Genomic DNA, 19,135 nt, shown 5'->3' with positions numbered 1-19,135 from the left:
AACAACTAAAAAATAAAAATAAAATAAAGTCCCAAATTGTGAGGCCCAAATGAGAAAACATTGTAAAGCATTTTGCAAATTTCAAAGTGGTACATAAATATGTCTGCAATTGTTACCATCATCAAAGTTAGAGGGGATATGACAAAAACAGATTATTATAATACCCATTATTAAATGATTTGGGAGTTTCAAAACAAGCGCCCCATCAACTCTGAGAGGATGAGGTAACCATGGAGATCAGAAAGACTTTGTGGAGGAGATAAATTTTGAGTTGGTCTTTAAAGAAAGGTTAAACTTCACTAGATGAAGAGTGGGAAAAAGAGAAGGGAAATTGTAAATCTAAAAAAAAAAAAAAAAAAGCCTAAGGAAAAGCACAAAAGTGAAAGTTTGTATACTGCCTTTCCAGGAGAAGAGTTTATTCTGGAACCTATCAAATTTGAGGTACTAATGGGAAATTCAAAAAGAGGGGTCCATTAATCAGCTATAGGTATGGGTTTAGAGCTCAAGAGAGAGGTCAGAACTAGAAGTACAGATGGAAGAGTCGCCCACAGAGGGGTTGAATAAAATTCAAAAAGGAGGATTGTAGAGAAAACAAAAAGAGAGATCAAAGGCCATTGAGAAATGGCCTCAGGGCAGAAAAAAGATTATCTTAATCTGGACATTAGTGAGACTCCCTGCCAAAAACAGAGCAGCTATTAAATTCTTGGCTAGACAGAAAATTTCATCTTTTAAAAGGTGGAGAGTTTGACAAGAGAATTGCTATTGTATACCTGATTATCACCCCAAGAAAAAAAGGTGGTTGCTAAAGGAATTAGAATAACTTTAAAAAGAATTAAAATTCATGATAAAAGCTGAGGGTCATCTACTATGAACCAGATCTTTAGGACCATGCCTCTCTTTTGTTATTTACTAAAGTCCCAAATGATTAGATGTTCACAAGGAATGCTAAAGTCTCCATTTAAAAAAGATGTATTGAGATATCTGACAGTGCTTAAGAAAAACTTGTTGACTATAGTTGACTTTTAAACTATGTTGGGACAATTAAAGAAAGGAATAAAACAGCTACTCTAGGCAGATAGAACAATGATAAAGGCCAATTAAGAAATGGCAAAACTATTTGATTCTGTTTTGCTGTCTATTTCTTGGCCACCAAAAAGAATGTTTGGATTTGCAAGGTCAGATATTACAACTCAAGAAAAGTAGGAAGATAGTAAGAGAGTTGCTAGCTGCTCTCATCGAATTCATGTGAACAAAACTGTTGAAAGAACTGACCACTGTGACTGCTCAAAGCAAATGAGCTATATTCACTTGACAAATCACCCTACACTGAACATAACATCTCAGTCCCCCAATGGACTGGGCCCTTCAGTTGTTTCCTAAAAGGAAGAACAATTTTCATGTGCAGAAATAAGAAGTTTTATTTGTTTCCAAGTCCTCCTCTTTCTTTTAAAAATCATAGAGTATATTAAAAGTGTAAGGAAAAGGAACAATGAAAGAACACGAAAGGAAAAAATAGTGAACTACTTGGATACTTCAAACTGACCAACTCAATCCTAGAGTCTCAGAGCTAGAATTTTGAGATCACCTGATCTGAGCTTTACTTGACCCAGAAACACCTTCTGGTCCCTCTGGACCTGAGAGGGGGTCATCAGTTTGATTGAAAACCTGCAGCAAGAGAATGTTCTTTTTCTAAAGTAGCCCATTCCACTTTGAGAAAGTTTTCAACATTATAGAGTATTTCCTTATATCCCATTTAAATCAACCTCTCTGAAATATCTGGGGCTAAGCAGAACAACTCCAGTCTTCCTTAATATAAGACTCCTTCAAATATTTGAAGACAGCTCTCATACTTCCTCCAGTTAGGTGGCAAAGTAAAGAGTTCTAGGCTAAGAATCAGGAAAATCCATGTTCAAATCCAGCCTCAGATACTAATAGACTCCGCTCACTTACCTCTTTTTGCCTCAGTTTTCTCAGCTCTAAAAGAGGAAGATAATAATAGCTCCAACTTCACAGGGTTGTTGTGAGGACCAAATAAGATAATATCTGTAAAAATATCTTAGTCCAATACTTAGTACATAGTACATATTGTTGTTTGGTTGTTTGCAGTTATATTTGACTTTTCATGGCTCATTTTTCTTGGCAAAGATACTGGAGTATCTCACCATGGTCTTCTCCAGCTCATTTTAGAGATGTAGAAACTGAGGGAAATGGGGTTAAGTGTGACTTATCCAAAAATCAAACGAATAATTAGTATCTAAAGCCAGATGTGACCTCAGAAAGATAAGTTTTCCTGACTCCAGGTCCAGCATTCTATCTATTTTACCACAATGAGTATTCCCATTCCATAAAACTTTTCTTCTCTACATAAGTCTCTTTAAACAAATTTCATGTGAACACAAGGTCTTTTACCCCAATTTATCAATGACCTCCCTAAACTGTGGTGCCCAAAAATGTACAGAATGTTTAAACTCTGGTGTGACCAAGAAGAGGCCAATAAAAATATAGCCATCTATTCACACATATGTGCGTGTAGCACACACACACACACACACACACACACGTCCAGCACTCTACTTTCTACTTTTCCTAATTTAGTCTAAGATCACACTAGCTTTCTTGACTGCCATTTTAATCCTACAGTTCCCTAAAGTCCCAAGATCTTTTTAAAAAGAATTATTGTCTAGCCATGCTTCCCCTATCTTGTTCTTGTGAATCTTATTCCTGGACTCCAAGTATAAAATTTTACATCTATTCCCCTTATATTTCATCTTGTTCAGTTCATTCCAATGTTCTAACCTTTTGAGATCTATTTGAATCTTTATCATAGCCTAACTTCATATCTGCAAATTTGATGTCTGCCATCTATCTTTCTATTCAAGGTATTGATAAAACTATTAAATGGCACTGGTCAAAGCTCTTATCCCTGGGGTATTCTACTAGAGAGTTGACATCAAACCATTAATGACTCCTCTTTTTGGTCCAACCATCTACAAAATCTGACTCCAAAAATACAATCTGTACTAATTTCCAGCCCACTACTCCCTTAGGGAGTTAGATGTACTGAAAAAGTGGAAAAAATTCTGGAAGTAGAGGGTCCTTTTACCAAATTCCTACTTGTAACAATTCAAGTATACTCTTAAAGAAGAACATCTTCCTAATAAAAAAAAAAACCTAGCAAAGACTGGTCAGCATTAACATGCTGGCCCTGAGTGTGACATAGATTTGTATTTGAAGATAATAGGCTAGTAATTTGGATAAATATGGAGTAGTTGATAGATTGAAGGTCTTATGTAAAATTGTTTTCCAATTTATTTCTCTCCTAACCCTCTACAAGGGCCAACAAGGGCCAACCAAAGCTCTTCAAACATTGTGCAATGGTGTGTATAATAACCCCATTTAGAGACAAAGTGTGCAATTCTATTATAAAGAGAATCTATCTTATGCAACAGAGACTCATTAGCTGTCCAATGTATATTGTCTCCATAAGCCTGCACTGGCAGAACCAGCTGCCTTGTAATGCATATCCTGTCCTTCTTCATTAAGCAAAGTCCATCTTTTTAAAACCTAGTCAATTCATTTGCCACTGGATTAGGAGTACCATATGTCAATGAAAAAAATCTCAAAAAAAAATCAAAAATACTCTATTTTTTTCATCACTAACAAAAGACCATTTTCTTTGGATTAACATCTATGAATTTATTGCTTTCACTGTAGATTCACAAGGAATATTAATATTACTTCGGCTCACACTTTATTCTTCAAATGATTTATGAATAGCTACCACTAGAAAAAAATAAAGTTAGATACTAAATCATTACTGGAGGTCTCTGGATCCAGCTTAAATTTTTTATGATTCTGCGATCCTAGTTTGTTCATTGCATGGAAGTGTTTTTGCAAACATTAAGTATGTTATCTCCATCCTCAGTAATTAAGTTTTCTTCCCAGGAATCCCCATTCTCTTTGTCAGAGAATTTGTCAGATGTGATTATAGGATTCCTTTTCTGGGAGACTCTCCACAGAATGATATCAGATGACAATTTAGCACACTGTCAATACTGGCCAAATGCAATGATGAAAAATTAATTACATTATTAGCCTCAAATAATACTGTCATTACATGATATTATTCTGGAACCACATGGGAAACTGCTGAGTTAAATATCACATAGATTTCAGCTATTCATGTTTTATCTACCTAAAATTTTAAAACCTACCTTCAGAACAGTCTGTGAAAATAAAAGTTATAACTATTCTGGGAACAATTCAGAGCAAGAACTTGGGTTGCTCACAGGTCTTTCAAGCCAAACCTAGTAACATATTAAATCTCTGTCTGTTGACTCTATGGAATTTCATTTGCTTCTTAATCTGTAAGCAGAAGCTAGTTCACATTCAATGTTCACCTTACCCCTTTGTTTCCCCAGCTCACTCACTCTGTGCAATAACTGACTAAGAGGAACTAATTTATTCTATTTTAATCTGAATCTGTGTTTGACAAATGCCAATGCATTGATTTTACTCAAGCCCACAGTCATCCATTTGTTCAGGTTAAAAGTTGGTGTAATCACTACAGCCAAGTCGGATGAAATGGGTGATGTTTTTTCTGTTCAAAACTTATTCATCTACCTAAAGTCCATGGATAAATGATCCCCTTGTAAAATGGTGGGTACCATTCTCCTTAGAGAATGAGGGACTATCTGCATTTCCTCTTTACTGTTGAAATCAATGTAATTGAAGAAGACAGGATAAAGGCAAGAATTGTGTTTCCTGAAAGAACATTATACAGAATTAGACTGTATGTAGAAATTCTGTGCCAATAGAATGCAAGAAATAAGTAAATAGGATAGAATAACATAAACATAAACTACAGGAATGTAGTACAATGGTGGAGGAACACCCAGGCATTTATATAGGAAGAACTCAAGCTGGGATCCAGGCATCTACAATGGGGCAAATAACCTCAAATTTTCTAACATGGTTTTACAAACCTGCACTGTTTTCAATTTCAAGAAGAGGTCTTTGCAATTGCAAAAGTCCACTTGGAGTCTTTTATATATAAATCCAGTCTCCCCAAATATATTATATTATAAATTCCTGAAGAAAAGAGCTAAAAGTTAAGACTAATTTGCTGTTGATAATACAATTTTATCATAAATCCATATTGGTCATATATTAGGATCATAGAAAGCATAGATTGAGCATTAAGAGAGACCTTAATTGTCATCTAGTTCAATCCAGTCCAGTCCAAAGAGAGAACATGACTTTCCTCAGATCACACGATTATTAAATTGTAAAATCATATTAGAATATAATCCCTAATCCCAAATCTAGGACTTTTTCTACTATAACAACATAATCACAAATCTAAATTAGTTTTGAGAAATCACATTCCAATTAAAACCTTAGAAATTTCCATCAATTAATGAAATTGGTAGAATTCTCCAAAGTGTACAAGTCGCTATAATTGTATACTTCTGAGCTGAAAATGCCCATAGTGCACCAATCATAATAAACTTAGTTCAGGGTTACGTGAAAGTAATCTGATGTGATTTCTCTTTATTATAGGAATCCTCATCATCATCCTGTATGTTCCCATAAGCCTTCTGATTAGAAGTTCAGAGCCTTGAAATCTCTTTGAGGAAGTTTAATTCAGATATCATCTTAATTTCTCACCTTGCTGGACTACTCTAGGACTTCTTTGATTTCTCTACTATGCCCCCCAATGTTGGGTACCTTCCCCCCTTAATGTTTCCATTTCAGGTTCCTTTTGAATGTTGTTTTTCCCTAATTAGTTTGCAAGCTCCTTGAGTACAGGAACTTTTTTCATATTTGTATTCCCAAAGCTTAGCATAGTGCCTAGCACATAGCAGATGATTAATAAATGTTTGTTGATCCAACATATTGGAATCCTTATTTTCTCTTGACATTATAAGAGTACCAATGGAGCACTTAGGCTGTCCACTTGTTACCCCTCTCCCTCACCACATGACCAACCCATATCATCTTATCTCACACAATTCTTTGATGACGTATTTCATTCCTGGTCTTCAAAATTCCTCCTTGGTTATATGCTGCATATTGACCACATATATCATCATTGAACTCTAGGTTCATTTTTACTTCTTTGGAAAGTGTTGCATTCCAAGTCTCCTTGCCATAGAACAACATAAACTTTGCTATCAGGAATCATTAGTCATTTTAGTTGAATTCTTTGTGACCCTGTTTGGAGTTACCTTGGAAAAGATAATGGAGTGGTCTGCCATTTCCTTCTCCAGCCCATTGTACACATGAGGAAACAGAGGCAAACAGGGTTACATGACTTACCAAGAGTCACAAAGCTAGTAAGTGTCTGAGGCAGAGTTTGATCTCTAGAAGCAAAGTTATCATGACTTTAGGCCCAGAATTCTGTGCACTATAATGCCCCACCTAGCTGCCCTAAATGAATTCTACAATTTCCTTTAAAAAAATCAATTTACTCTCTTTCCTTATGAATTCAACTATAGGTACAATTTCTTTTCCATCTGTACTGTCTATCCCAGAAACACATACTATTGTACAAGTTCTATAGGGTATCCATCTCAATGACTGTTATCTGTGCAATAGACATTATATATCTATTTGGTTAAATCAAAGATCCTTGATTACAGAACTCTTCCAGGAGGCTCTGCAACATTCTGTGATTTGATGCAATTGGCACAATATCAACCACAAACTAGTATATCTGAAGAAACTCAGAGTCCACAGGAAATCAATTTCTCTTTTATTTGGACTCTGAAAAGGATATCCATCATAGTTGGGAATATCTTTGACAATTATGTATCTCCCTATATTACATACTGACTGATGTATATGTTTGAAGTCATTGAACACTTGAAGTCTTTTGCTATTGAATTCAAGGAATCTTGAATAAGTTTTTTCCCTTGTTCCTTCTTTTTATTTTTTAATAGCAGCTTTTTATTTTTCAAAATACATGCAGACAGGTTTCAACATTCACCCTTTGCAAACCTTGTGTTCCAAATTTTTCTTCCTCCCTAATTCCTCCCTCCCCTACACAGCAAGTAATCCAATATAAATTAAACATGTGCAATTCTTCTAAACTTATTTCCACATTTATCATGCTGCATAAGAAAAAAAAGCAAACAAAAAACAAAAAAGGTAAAAATATTATGATTCTGTGATCTATACTCAGTCTTCTGAGTTCTCTCTCTGGATGCAGATAGCTCTCTCCATCACAAGTCCATTGGAATTGCCTTGAATCACCTTATTGTTGAAAAGAGTGAAGTCCATCACAGTTGATCATCATAAAATCTTGTTGTTGCTGTGTACAATGTTCTGAGTTCTACTTACTTTACCTAGCAACAGTTCACATAAGATTTTCCAGGCTTTTCTGGAATTAGCCTGCTCACCATTTCTTATAGAACAATAATATTCCATTACATTCATATACCATAATTCATTCCATCATTCCCCAACTAATGAGTATCCATATTTCTTTACATTACAAAAAGGGCTGCTATAAACATTTTTGCACATGCGGATCCCTTTCCCTTCTATAAGATCTCTTTGGAAGACAGACCCAGTAGAGACACTGTAGAATCAAAAGATATGCAGAGTTTGGTAGTCTGCTGGGCATAGTTTTGAATTGTTCTCCAGAATGGTTGAAATCAGTTCACAACTCCAACAACAATGTATTGGTGGCCCAGTCTTCCCATATCCCCTCCAACATTTATCATTTTTTCCTGTCATCTTACCCAATCTGAAAGATGTGAAGTGGTTCTTCAGAGTTGTTTTAATTTGCATTTCTCTAATCAATACTGATTTAGAGCATTTTTTCATATGAGTAGAAATGGTTTTAATTTCTTTATCTGAAAATTGTCTGTTCATATGCTTTGACCACTTATCAATTGGGGAATGGTTTGTTGTTTGTTTGTTTTTTATAAATTTGAGTCAATTCTCTATATATTTTAGAAATGAGGCCTTTATCAGAAACACTGGATATAAATTTTTTTTCCCAGTTTTGTTTCCCTTCTAATCTTGGCTGCATTGGTTTTAACTTTTAACTTTTAACATAATTAAAATTATCCACTTTGCATTTCATAATGATCTTTAATTCTTCTTTGGCCATAAATTCCTTCCTTCTCCACAAATCTGAGAGGTAGACTATCATTTGTTATCCTAATTTACTCATAGGATCATTCTTTATGTATAAATCATGTGTGGTTAGGTGTATTGGTCAATGCCTAGTTTCTGCCATGCTATTTTCCAGTTTTCCCAACAAATTATGTCAGATAGTGAATTCTTATTCCAGAAGCTGGAGTCTTTGGGCTTATCAAACACTAGATTACTATAGTCATTGACTATTGTGTCTTGTGAACCTAATGTGTTCCATTGGAGAATGATCTTGGCAATAGAATAAGGTCATTTTCTGAGCACCATCCTAGCTAAGTATAAAGAAAGTTCATCATTTTACATTATGCTAGATGGTTTTAGCCATTGTAACCCATGAAATAAATTAAAAATGATCCTCAATATAATACATCCCCATTCATTTCTGCAGTGATAGTGGCAAAGAGATAGTAAAGGGGACAAGATACTAAGAATTTAAACTATCTTAACTTTACTTTGATGCTTGTTCTTCTAAATATGAGATCTTTGTTCAGTGGCCAATAAGTGGACATATGCTTTAGGAGTTGAAGCATATCAAAGCATATCAGGGAATTTACAGCTGAATGGAAGGATGGGTCCTTGGAGAAGCAAAGAAAAGAATTGGTAGAGTAAGTTTTATCATACATCCAAAGGCAAAATAAGGAGCATTATTTTATTAATTTTCAGTCATCACATACTGAGGTGTAACCCTGGACTCAAGCCTAGGCATTGGCATAAGATACTCCTTATTAGTGAAGAAATGATTATTCATAAACTTCATTCTTGTGTGAAAGGTAAAATTGACAAGAAAATGGAAGATGAGAGATTCTTTTTTCTGGCTTCCATTTTTGAGAGAAGACAGACGTGGTTTCAGGCTCTATCCAGGGAAAGGTCTTTAAAGTGTGAGATAGACTCTGGAAAGAAGGCAACATATAGAGTAGTCAGTGCCTCTAACATATCCCTATTTCCAGCTTGCCATGCTAGAAACTTAGGGCAATTTTATCTTGGAGGAGATTAGGGGCATTCTGATATGTTATTCCCAGGGAAAGAGCTCATTCACTGTATATTTCTGATTTCTGTTTGCTATTTGCTTGATAAATGGATGTATTTCACTGTTCAATAAGTAGATTGGTCATTATTTAGCTAGCATTTAGTGGGAAGGGAGTGTCAAGCCTTTGGATATAGGTTGATAAGTATTCCTTTGCTATTAAGAATTAGCAACCAAGAAAAGTATCTAGAACCTAAAAATTATTTCCTCTAGAATGATAATATGGGGGGGGGGGATATGAATAGATATCTCAGTATCCTCTCTCTGAGGAAAGCAAAATAAGCCAAAATTTTGGCCCCAATCTCCTGCCCTCCTGGCAGGAGTCACAGTCTGACTTGGAAAGGAGTGGGTGAAATTCTAGAGATATCTACTCATTCCCTTCTCCAAGGCAAATTTAAGTAGATTCAAGCAGACACATACGTAATCTACAAGAGCAACACACACAAGTTGCTGATGAAAATTACCTCAGTTTATACCAAATTTGATTACTACAGACGAAGTAGTACAGAAAGTCTATGAAAAACTTGATAAGACTCTCTAAATTAAATTAACATATTTTTGATACTTGGGGACTTCAATGCAAAGGTAGAAAAATAAGTAAGGATAAGGAAAAATATATGGGATGGCATCATTCAGAAGAAATGAGAAGACTAAAGACTTGGTGATTACATAAAAACCTAATGCCCATATATCATGAAAACTTCAAGAATTTGTAGGTGTTGGTTATGACAGGCACCAGATAAGAGATAAATAATAGGGACTGGAACTGTGATTCCCAATAAGGGAATTTTCTTTCATCGATGAAAATTGGTACCTTCTCTGCAATTTATAATCTTAAGAGGGTTGTCTAGAGTCCTCAGAGGGTAAATAAATTAACCAGCAATAAGTTGACTCTGGACTTGAGTACAAGTAAACCTGATTCTGAGGGCAACTTTCTCTTCATTATTTCAAGCAGCTTCTTTAACAGACAAGAAAAGATGTGTTATCAACAGTTATCTCTGAATCAGCTGTTGATACGAGACCACAGAGTTATTAAAGCTAAGATCAAAATTATTTTTAAACAGAATGAAAAAAAATATTGCACACAACTGAAACAACTCAATCCTGAACTATTCAAACAAGTGTTGGCAATCAAAAACACCAAATGGATAGCAAAATCCAAGATTTACTGAATTTTTAATTCAGAATTAAATCACAAAATATTAAGAGCTGAAAGGAACCTCCCCTAAAAGGGAACTGACAATATCAACGGATAATTCATTTAAACCATACCTGAAAAATATCTTCTAACATATATAACAAGTGTGTTGAATCACTCCGATAAACATGACTTTTCTCTCAATGTGGCCTATTCTACTTGGAGAGAGTTATGATTGTTTTTTTCTTTACAACTGACATCCAAGCCAAAATCTTGCTTCCCTACAGTATCTACCTATTATTGCTCTTAACTGTGCTCTTTGTAACTAAGTACACATCTTGAAAATCCTTTCAAATGTTTACAAACTAAACACAAGTCCCCATGTCTTCTCTTCACTCCAGTAAACACCATCAATATTCCTTTAATCAAGCCTCCTGTTGCAGATTCTAATTCTCTCACTCTCCTCCACATAATATAGCTTGAAAAAATGAATTGTCTTGCATGATCTAATACTGCATATAAAATTGCAAAAAAAAATTATAAAAAGCAAAAGGGGAGGGGCAGGTAGGTGGTACAGTAGATAGAGCATCAGTTCTAAAGTCAGGAGACATTGAGTTCAAATCTAGCATCAGACACTTAGCACTTTCTATCTGTGTGACCCTGGGCATGTCACATAATCCTAATTGCCTCAGGAAAAAAAAAAAAAAAAAAAGGAGGGGGAAGCTATGAGACTTCTAAGTATAACAGTGATTTGTGAATATTGATTACATCTTTAGGCTGGTGGAAACATAATTGGGAGATTTCAAAGGTGTGGAAACAGAGTACAAACATTTACTTTACTTTTCATAGGGTTGATAGGGCTCATTTAGTTCCTTAGAACAGGTATCAAAACTGTCACATCTTTTTCTACAGTGAACTTAAAAGAATTTATTTTTACATTTTTAAAAAGTTTCATTATATTTTAAAATGTAAAAAAAAAATTTCTTCGTTCATGGGCTGTACAAAAACAGTTACCAAGATAGATTTGGTCCTTGGGCTTTAGTTTGCTTACTCTTGCCTTAGAACACAAATTCAATTTGATCTATTAAAAAAAACACATAAATTGAAAATATGCTATTCTGAAACAAAATAAAAAATCAGAACTTTCGATAAACTTTGGAACATTCCTCTGCCTGACATATGAGAAACATAATGGGAGAAGAGAAAGATGGTTCAAGATAGTTTAGCTATAAACTCCTGTCCTTGGTTAAAAACCAGGAAAAGTGGGGAAAAAAAATCCTATAACAAGGACACTTAGTTTAATAAACAGTTCAGATGGGACCTCTCTCCTTTAGCTAAATTGGATTCTCCTTTAAATTTCCTGCTGTACCTACCAGTCAGTGATGCTAACTCTTGAAAAACAGGTCAGAAATTTGTGTATTGTTCTAGCTTCATATCTATAGTCATAAATGTCTATAGTCATAAATGTTTGTAGAAGCTTTTATGGTTTGGGGTTGTTTGGGAGGGTTGTGGTTTCTTCTTTGGTTTTGCTTTATTTGCTTTGTAAATAAATGCAAATTAATTGTACCTGAAAACTTCACATGTAATTTACATGTATATATTGATATATTTAGGTAGTTAAGTGTTAAAATCCAACAGCAGCTTTTCAAAAATCATCCTCTAACTAAAATAAATGTGTCAACTAACTAATCAGTTGCTTTTGCATATATAAATATATAGCTCTTTGCTAGAAAAACCTTAATGCAATTATTTTTTTACTCTTTCTGCTTGGTTCCAGTTACCCACCCCTTCCACTATTTTTAACAAAAGAACAAAGCCAATATAAGAATTTGAACAGAAATACTATCTGATCTACCTGGAAATGTATCTTTTAATTAGTAGAGAATAAATTAGAAGCTCTGTAAACCTATTGCAATTCTAGTTTGCATTAGAAAAGAAAAAAAAATCATGGTTAATACCTTGGGGCTTTCTTGTTTATTGGCATTATAACCAAAATGTCAGCTAAGCTGAACTCTGGAACCACCTTATTTATGATGTCATGAAGCAGCAAAGCCCCCTAGAGAGAGCATTTGAGAGGCTTGAATTCTAGACTACAGAGAATAGGAGGCTTAAAGTTTCTTCTAAGCAGGATACTAGTTTGTTGCACCATAGTTCTTAATTTGTGATATAAATGATTAAGTATTTTATGAGGCTTCTCAGAAATTAACATATACTACTAACCTTCACTATGTTTAAAATATGGAAAGACGTCTCCAGGACTTTCTCATGCAAATACCATAAACTTCTTTTTTGATACATTTTTGCAGGAAGTATATATTTCTAAAATGCAAGTATATATGTGCTGATGAAAATTCTGTGTAGATTATTCCCATTCCCACCACACAGACTGAATTTCATTAACATGACTTGAAATTTGTTTGATCTTAGTAACTGCATCCTCATCCTAGTTCTATCTTTGATTCCCTTCCTATTCCAAACCCAGCTCTCTTGGTCATGGAATTTCTCTGGGATTTACTTTCAAATTTAATTTGTATTATTCCTCTATCTAGCCTAACATTTCAAGGAACAATATGCACAACAAATCTCTAAGAGCAAGTTTTTCTCTTTCCTATGAACATCCTCAAAAGCTACTTTCCTGTAATGATCTTTCCTAGCTGACTTGATTCTGCTCACCTAATGTTTTAATTTCCAGCTCCCTTTACCAAGTGGGATCTTAGCACCCAGAAGAAGATTCAGAAACTAGGTTTCTGTTTCCCTGAAGTTGCTTCTCTCATTTTTCCGCAACTGTCTCCCATTAAAATCCCATATCCAGATTTTACCTAACACAATCCTCATATAGAACTCATTTTAAAAAATTGTTAAATAATATGAATATAAAAATATTCATATATCTAAACTTAATTAACCATCACACATTTATTTAGTACTCTATACCAAGTACTAAGTCTTATAGTATAGAATTAGAAAGGGTCCAAAGAAAAGAGTTCTTAACCTAGGACCTGTGAATATTTTTTTTTTGGCTGAGGCAATTGGGGTTAGTGACTTGTCCAGCGTCACACAGCGAGGAAGTGTTAGGGGTCTGAGGCCAGATTTGAACTCAGGTCCTCCTGACTTCAGGGCCTGTGCTCTATCTACTGTGCCACCTAGCTGCCCCTGGATCTGTGAATATATTTTTTAAATATTTTGATCAACTGTATTCAAATGTAATTTGAATTTTTATATATTTTATTTTATACATCTAAAAATTATTCTGAGACAAGGTACAAAGACTTTAACACACTGCCAGAGAAGTCTACATCATAAAAAAGGTTAAGAATTCCAAACCTAGGACAGGGCGGAGGCAAAGATGGCAGAGAAGGCACACATAACTTTCTAACCTCCTCTCATCCCCTCACAACCATCTATTAAATTCAGCCTCAAAAAAAGCGCTTGACTGCTAAAATTCATGAAGATTAGAAGCACACAATTTACAGACAAAGATAATCTGGAAGATCGCCAGGAAAGGTTTGTCCTGAGGGGCCAGGAACAGACCAGTGCAGGCAAGGAGAGACTAGCGTCCTGAGTAGACCGGGGCGGGAGTGATCTCTGTGACTAGAGAAGTTATAAAGATGACTCTGCTATCGGCTAACTGCTCTGCCTTGATTACAGCAGTAAACAGGCAGAGAAATTAAAGCCGAAAACAAGGGTATTCAAAAAAATACCAGAACCTAACAAGATCTGGCTATAACCACTCAAAATCAGAAGTGACTCAGGCAGACCCTTAACACAGCCCTGTAGCCACATCCTGCAGTATGGGAGGGGGGGGGGGTTTACAAATCTACACATCAGGGGGACACAGCCTGGGCAGCCTCTAATCGGCACAGTGGGGGGCTTGGCCTGGGGCAATAGAACTTCCCCAGCACGACTGTGCTTCCTGGGGCAGAGACACTTCTGGTCCCTGCAGGGCTATTCACTGGTCAGCCACTAATACCCACAGCCCCAGCACAGGCTTTGGCTTGGGGATAGTCAAACTTTCACTGCTCAGCATCTAGCCCCAGGGCAGTCATTAACACACATAGCAGGTTCTTTGCAGGGCACTTTCCCAGCTCAGCCCTGCAGGCCTGAGTTACTTCTGGTGGGAACTCTTTCCCAGAGGACTCCAGTATCCTTGCTGCTCTTTGTAGCCGGTTGGCAGGATAGCCACCCATTTATACACCTATCACTGCTCTGCAGAGGAAGCTGGTAACCTAGCCCTGAAGGCAAACCATACAGGCTTCAAAAAATGAGTAAAAAAAATCAAAAAGACAATTGATAGCTTCTATACAGAAAGAGAGCAGCTTTTCAACCCTGAGGAGACTAATAGCAGACAGTCTCCAGACAACTGTTGGTCCCCAAAACAAAAGGCTCTCCTAGAAGAAACTATTATAAAGCTTAAAAGAGAACTAGAAGAAAAATGGGGAAAGGAAAGAGAAGCTATGCAAGAGAGCAACAACTTCCTGAAATGTGAATTGGAAAAGGTTAAAAAACTCCCAAGAAGTGCATGGAAACAGAATTTGTCAATTGGAAAAAGAAAATAAGTCACTAAAAAAAAAAAGATTAGTGAAATGGGAAAAAATTCTATAGACCAAAACAACTCATTTAAAAACTCAATTGGACATATACAAAAAGAAGTAAAAAAGCTATTGAAGAAAATAACTCACTAAAAATCAGAACTGAACAAATAGAAATGACTGATTCATTGAGATATCAAGAATCAGTCAATCAGTCAAGCAAAACCAAAAAAATGAAAGATTGGGAAAAAATGTCAAATACTTACTTGGAAAAACAACAAACCTGGAAAATAGATCTAGGAGAGATAACTTGAGGATCATTGGACTAAATGAAAATGTTGATGAAAAAAAGAACCTAGATACTATTTTGCAGGAAATCATCAAAGAGAACTGCTCAGAAGTAATAGAACCAGAAGATAAAATAGGCATTGAAAGAATTCATCGAACACCTTCTGAAAAAGACCCTAAAATAAAAACTCCAAGGAATATTGTGGCCAAATTTCAGAATTTTCAGACTAAAAACAAATATTACAAGCAGCCAGAAAAAAAAAACAATTCAAATACCAAGGTGCAACAATAAGGGTCATTCTCAAGATCTGGCTGCCTCAACAATAAAGGATTGAAGGGCCTGGAATCTGATATTCCAAAAGGCAAAAGAACTTGGATTGCAGCCAAGAATACACTACCCAACTAAGCTGAGCATTTTTTTCCCATGGAAGAAGATGGACATTTAATGAAACAGAGGATTTCCATTTGTTTCTAAGGAAAAAAAACAGATTTAAACAAAAAATTTGATCTCCAACCACAGGACTCAAAAGAGAAATAGAAAAAGGTAAAAGGAACTCTTGAGAACTGTATTTCTGTTGTGGATATACATTAAAAACCACATGTATAATTTGATTTTAGTGATATAACATAAAAAAGGGAAGTAGAAATGGAAAGTGGATAGTGTCAGAAAAAGGGAAAAGGGGAGATAAAAAGAGAGAAACTACATCCCACAATGAGGCAAAAGAAACCTATCATATCTGAGGGAACTTAGAGAGGGGGAAGAACATTGTGTGAATCTTACTCTCATCAGAGTTGGCTCAAAGAGGAAATAATTGACATATCTGAGTTACAGAGAATCTTCTCTCACCTCATTAAAAAGTGGGGGAGGAAAAGGGAAAAGGAAAAAGAGTAATAAGGGAAGGGTACAAGAAAGGGGAAGGGATTCAAAGGGAGAAGGAAGGGATCCTAAAGAGGGAGCACTGTGTGACGCAAGTGGGACCCATAAGTTTAATACTAAGGAAGGGGAGCAAGAAAAAGGAAAGTATAATCTGGGGATATTAGGATAGAAGGAAATACAGAATTAGTCATTTCAACCATAAATGTGAATGGGATGAACTCTCCCATAAGGCAGAGGCGGATAGCAGACTGGATCAAAAGCCAGAACCCTACAATATGTTGTTTACAGGAAACACATTTAAAACAGGGAGATATATAGAGAGTAAAGGTAAAAGGCTGGAGCAGACTCTATTATGCTTCAGGTGAAGTCAAAAAAGCAGGGGTAGCCATCCTTATCTCAGATCAAGCAAAAGCAAAAATTGATATAATCAAAAGAAATAAGGAAGGAAACTATATTTTGCTAAAGAATACTATAGACAATGAAGCTATATCAATATTAAACATATATGTACCAAGTGGTATAGCATTTAACTTCCTAAAGAAAAAGTTAAGAGAGTTGCAAGAATAAATAGACAGCAAAACTATAATAGTGGGAGATCTCAATCTCACATTCTCAGAATTAGATAAATCAAACCACAAAACAAACAAGAAATAAATTAAAGAGGTAAATAGAATATTAGAAAAATTAGATATGATAGATCTTTGGAGAAAACTTAATAGTGACAGAAAGGCATATACTTTCTTCTCAGCAGCTCATGGAACCTATGAATACAGAGAGGCTTGGAGAGACTTACATGAACTGATGTGAAGTGAAATGAGCAGAATCAGGAGATCATTATATACTTCAACAATGATAGTGTATGAGGATGTATTCTGATGGAAGTAGATTTCTTCGACAAAGAGAAGATCTAACTCAGTTTCAATTGATCAATGAAGGACAGAAGCAGCTACATCCAAAGAAAGAACACTGGGAAATGAATGTAAACTGTTTGCATTTTTGTTTTTCTTCCCAGGTTATTTTTACCTTCTGAATCCAATTCTTCCTAGGCAACAAGAGAACTTTTCAGTTCTGCATACATATATTGTATCTAGGATATACTATAACATATTTAACATGTATAAGACTGCTTGCCATCTAGGGGAGGGGATGGAGGGAAGGAGGGAAAAAGTCGGAACATAAGTGAATGCAAGGAATAATGTTGTAAAAAAATTATCCAGGCATGGATTCTATCAACAAAAAATTACCATTATTTTTTTAAAAAAGAAAATATGTATAGAAAAATAGTATATGTTTAACCTAATTTGGATTACTTGCTGTCCAGAGGAGGGGTGGGAGAAAAGGAAGGAAAAAAAATTTGGAACATGATGTTTAAAATAAAAAGTTATTTCTAAAAAAAAAAAAAAAAAAAAAACAAGAATCCCAAACCTAAAATCGAGTTGCTGAAACTCAAAATTAGAACGAATCTGCTAGTTCATCTAGCCAATATGTAAAAAACAGCTAAAAGGCAGTTGCTATCAGCCTTTGCTTAAATAAGACCAAGGAAGCTCCAATTGCTGGGAAATTTTTCCTACCATTCAGTCCAAAGCCTCTTTGAAATTTCCATCCTTTTTTGATGATTTTACTTTCCAGGACTAAACAAAATAGGCTGAAGAGAACTCCTTTCAAATGAAAGCCCTTCAGATATTTGGATAACTACTATCTTATCTATTCTCCATACCTTACCAAGTCTTCTCTTCCCCAGCTCATCCCTAGTTCACTCAATTGATCTTCACGTGGTATAAACTTGGGTTCTTTCACTAACCAGTCGCTTGCTCTAGAAAATTTCCAATTTATCAATGTCCTCCCTAAAATGAAGTAATATCCTGAGCTGAAAAGAGTATTACAGATGTAGTCTGACCTATAGAGGATTGCAGGATTATTACCCTCATTATTTCTAACTGCTAGACAAGCAACTAGCCAGTCAACAAATATGTATTAAGTTCCATATCACTGTGAATGACATGTCATAACAGCCTCATACAACATGCTTCTGAAGACATCCATAATAGCCAATAAAAGTTCGGTTTCATAAAACTCACTAAATTTAAGCTTCAGTGAAGTTTGAATTAATAAGATTGTATCACAGTTCTAGGAGAAGCAGAATGAAATTCTTGATGCTAGAATGTACAGATGAAATTATATATTCTAATCACAATAACTCCAAGTGACCCAGGTTTTATGAGGATTGGGTGGTTTTTTTTTTTTTTTAATTCTGAAAAACATTTCTTCATCCCCAACATTACAGACTGGTATGAGTTGGCTATAATTGAAGAGTAAAGCATCTATAATTATTGAGCTAGTCCTGTTCTATCTCATTTATGTTCCCATTCAATTCATAAAGAAGCATGTGTAAAAAAGAACAAAATGACAAAGAAAATTGAACAAATAAAGAACCCATTGGGATCCCAAGAGAATATGGAACAACAACAAAATGTTCCAGTTTAAAAGAAAAATGAAAAGCATAAAAGAACAAGTTAGAAAAGAACCATTATTAGCATAGAAAAAAATAATTAAAAGAGTAGGAAAACAAGTGAATCCTTGGGGGAGATTCCCACCAAAGAAGAGAAAAAGAAAACAATAAATTTGTAATTCAAATTAACAGAATTTTCTAGAAGTAAAGCAAACAGCAATTATGTTAAAAGAACCCATGCTCTCTATAGAAGCCAAAACTATCAGCCTTAAAAGACAGGATGCAGAGAGACAGCATAGGCATTATTGGTCTCCCAGGAGTACAAGAGGAACTAAAAAATGTGAACACAATATAGGAAATGATACAAGAAAACTGCCCAGAACCTCTGACTGCAGAAAACAAAGGACCAATCAGAAGAATCCATAGATTCTTTTACCTCCAGCAAAAGAATCTTACACTATTTAATATCCAAGACAAAGAGAAATTAAATGTAACAATTCCAAAGACAAACAATGTCTGAGGGAACTTAGAGAGGGGGAGGAACATTGTGCTACAAGCAGACAGAAAGACCTTCAACTATAAAGGCAAAGAAATTTCAATAGCACAGAATTATTCTGTAGCCACTAGAAACTACAGAATGGAATGGAATAACATATGCCAAAAA

At 35.2% G+C, this 19,135-nt stretch overlaps 1 protein-coding gene across 3 annotated transcripts in view; it reads right to left on the bottom strand.

Annotated features, from left to right (window-relative positions):
• Nucleotides 1–19,135, bottom strand: part of CFAP58 (cilia and flagella associated protein 58) — a 109,667-nt gene that overhangs the window by 9,120 nt on the left and 81,412 nt on the right. The window contains exon 16 of one of the 3 annotated variants that reach the window (XM_031955806.1): nucleotides 8,660–9,056. The exons of the other annotated variants lie outside the window; for them this stretch is intronic. Within the exon in view, the coding sequence (XP_031811666.1) occupies nucleotides 8,907–9,056 (150 nt within the window). The 3' untranslated portion in view covers nucleotides 8,660–8,906. Of the gene's footprint in view, nucleotides 1–8,659; nucleotides 9,057–19,135 lie in introns of those variants that run through there. 3 annotated transcript variants of the gene reach the window in all.

This window comes from Sarcophilus harrisii, chromosome 2, assembly GCF_902635505.1.
Source record: "Sarcophilus harrisii chromosome 2, mSarHar1.11, whole genome shotgun sequence".
In the NCBI taxonomy this organism is placed as follows: Eukaryota; Metazoa; Chordata; class Mammalia; order Dasyuromorphia; family Dasyuridae; genus Sarcophilus; species Sarcophilus harrisii.
This window is presented reverse-complemented; position numbering and strand designations above follow the sequence as displayed.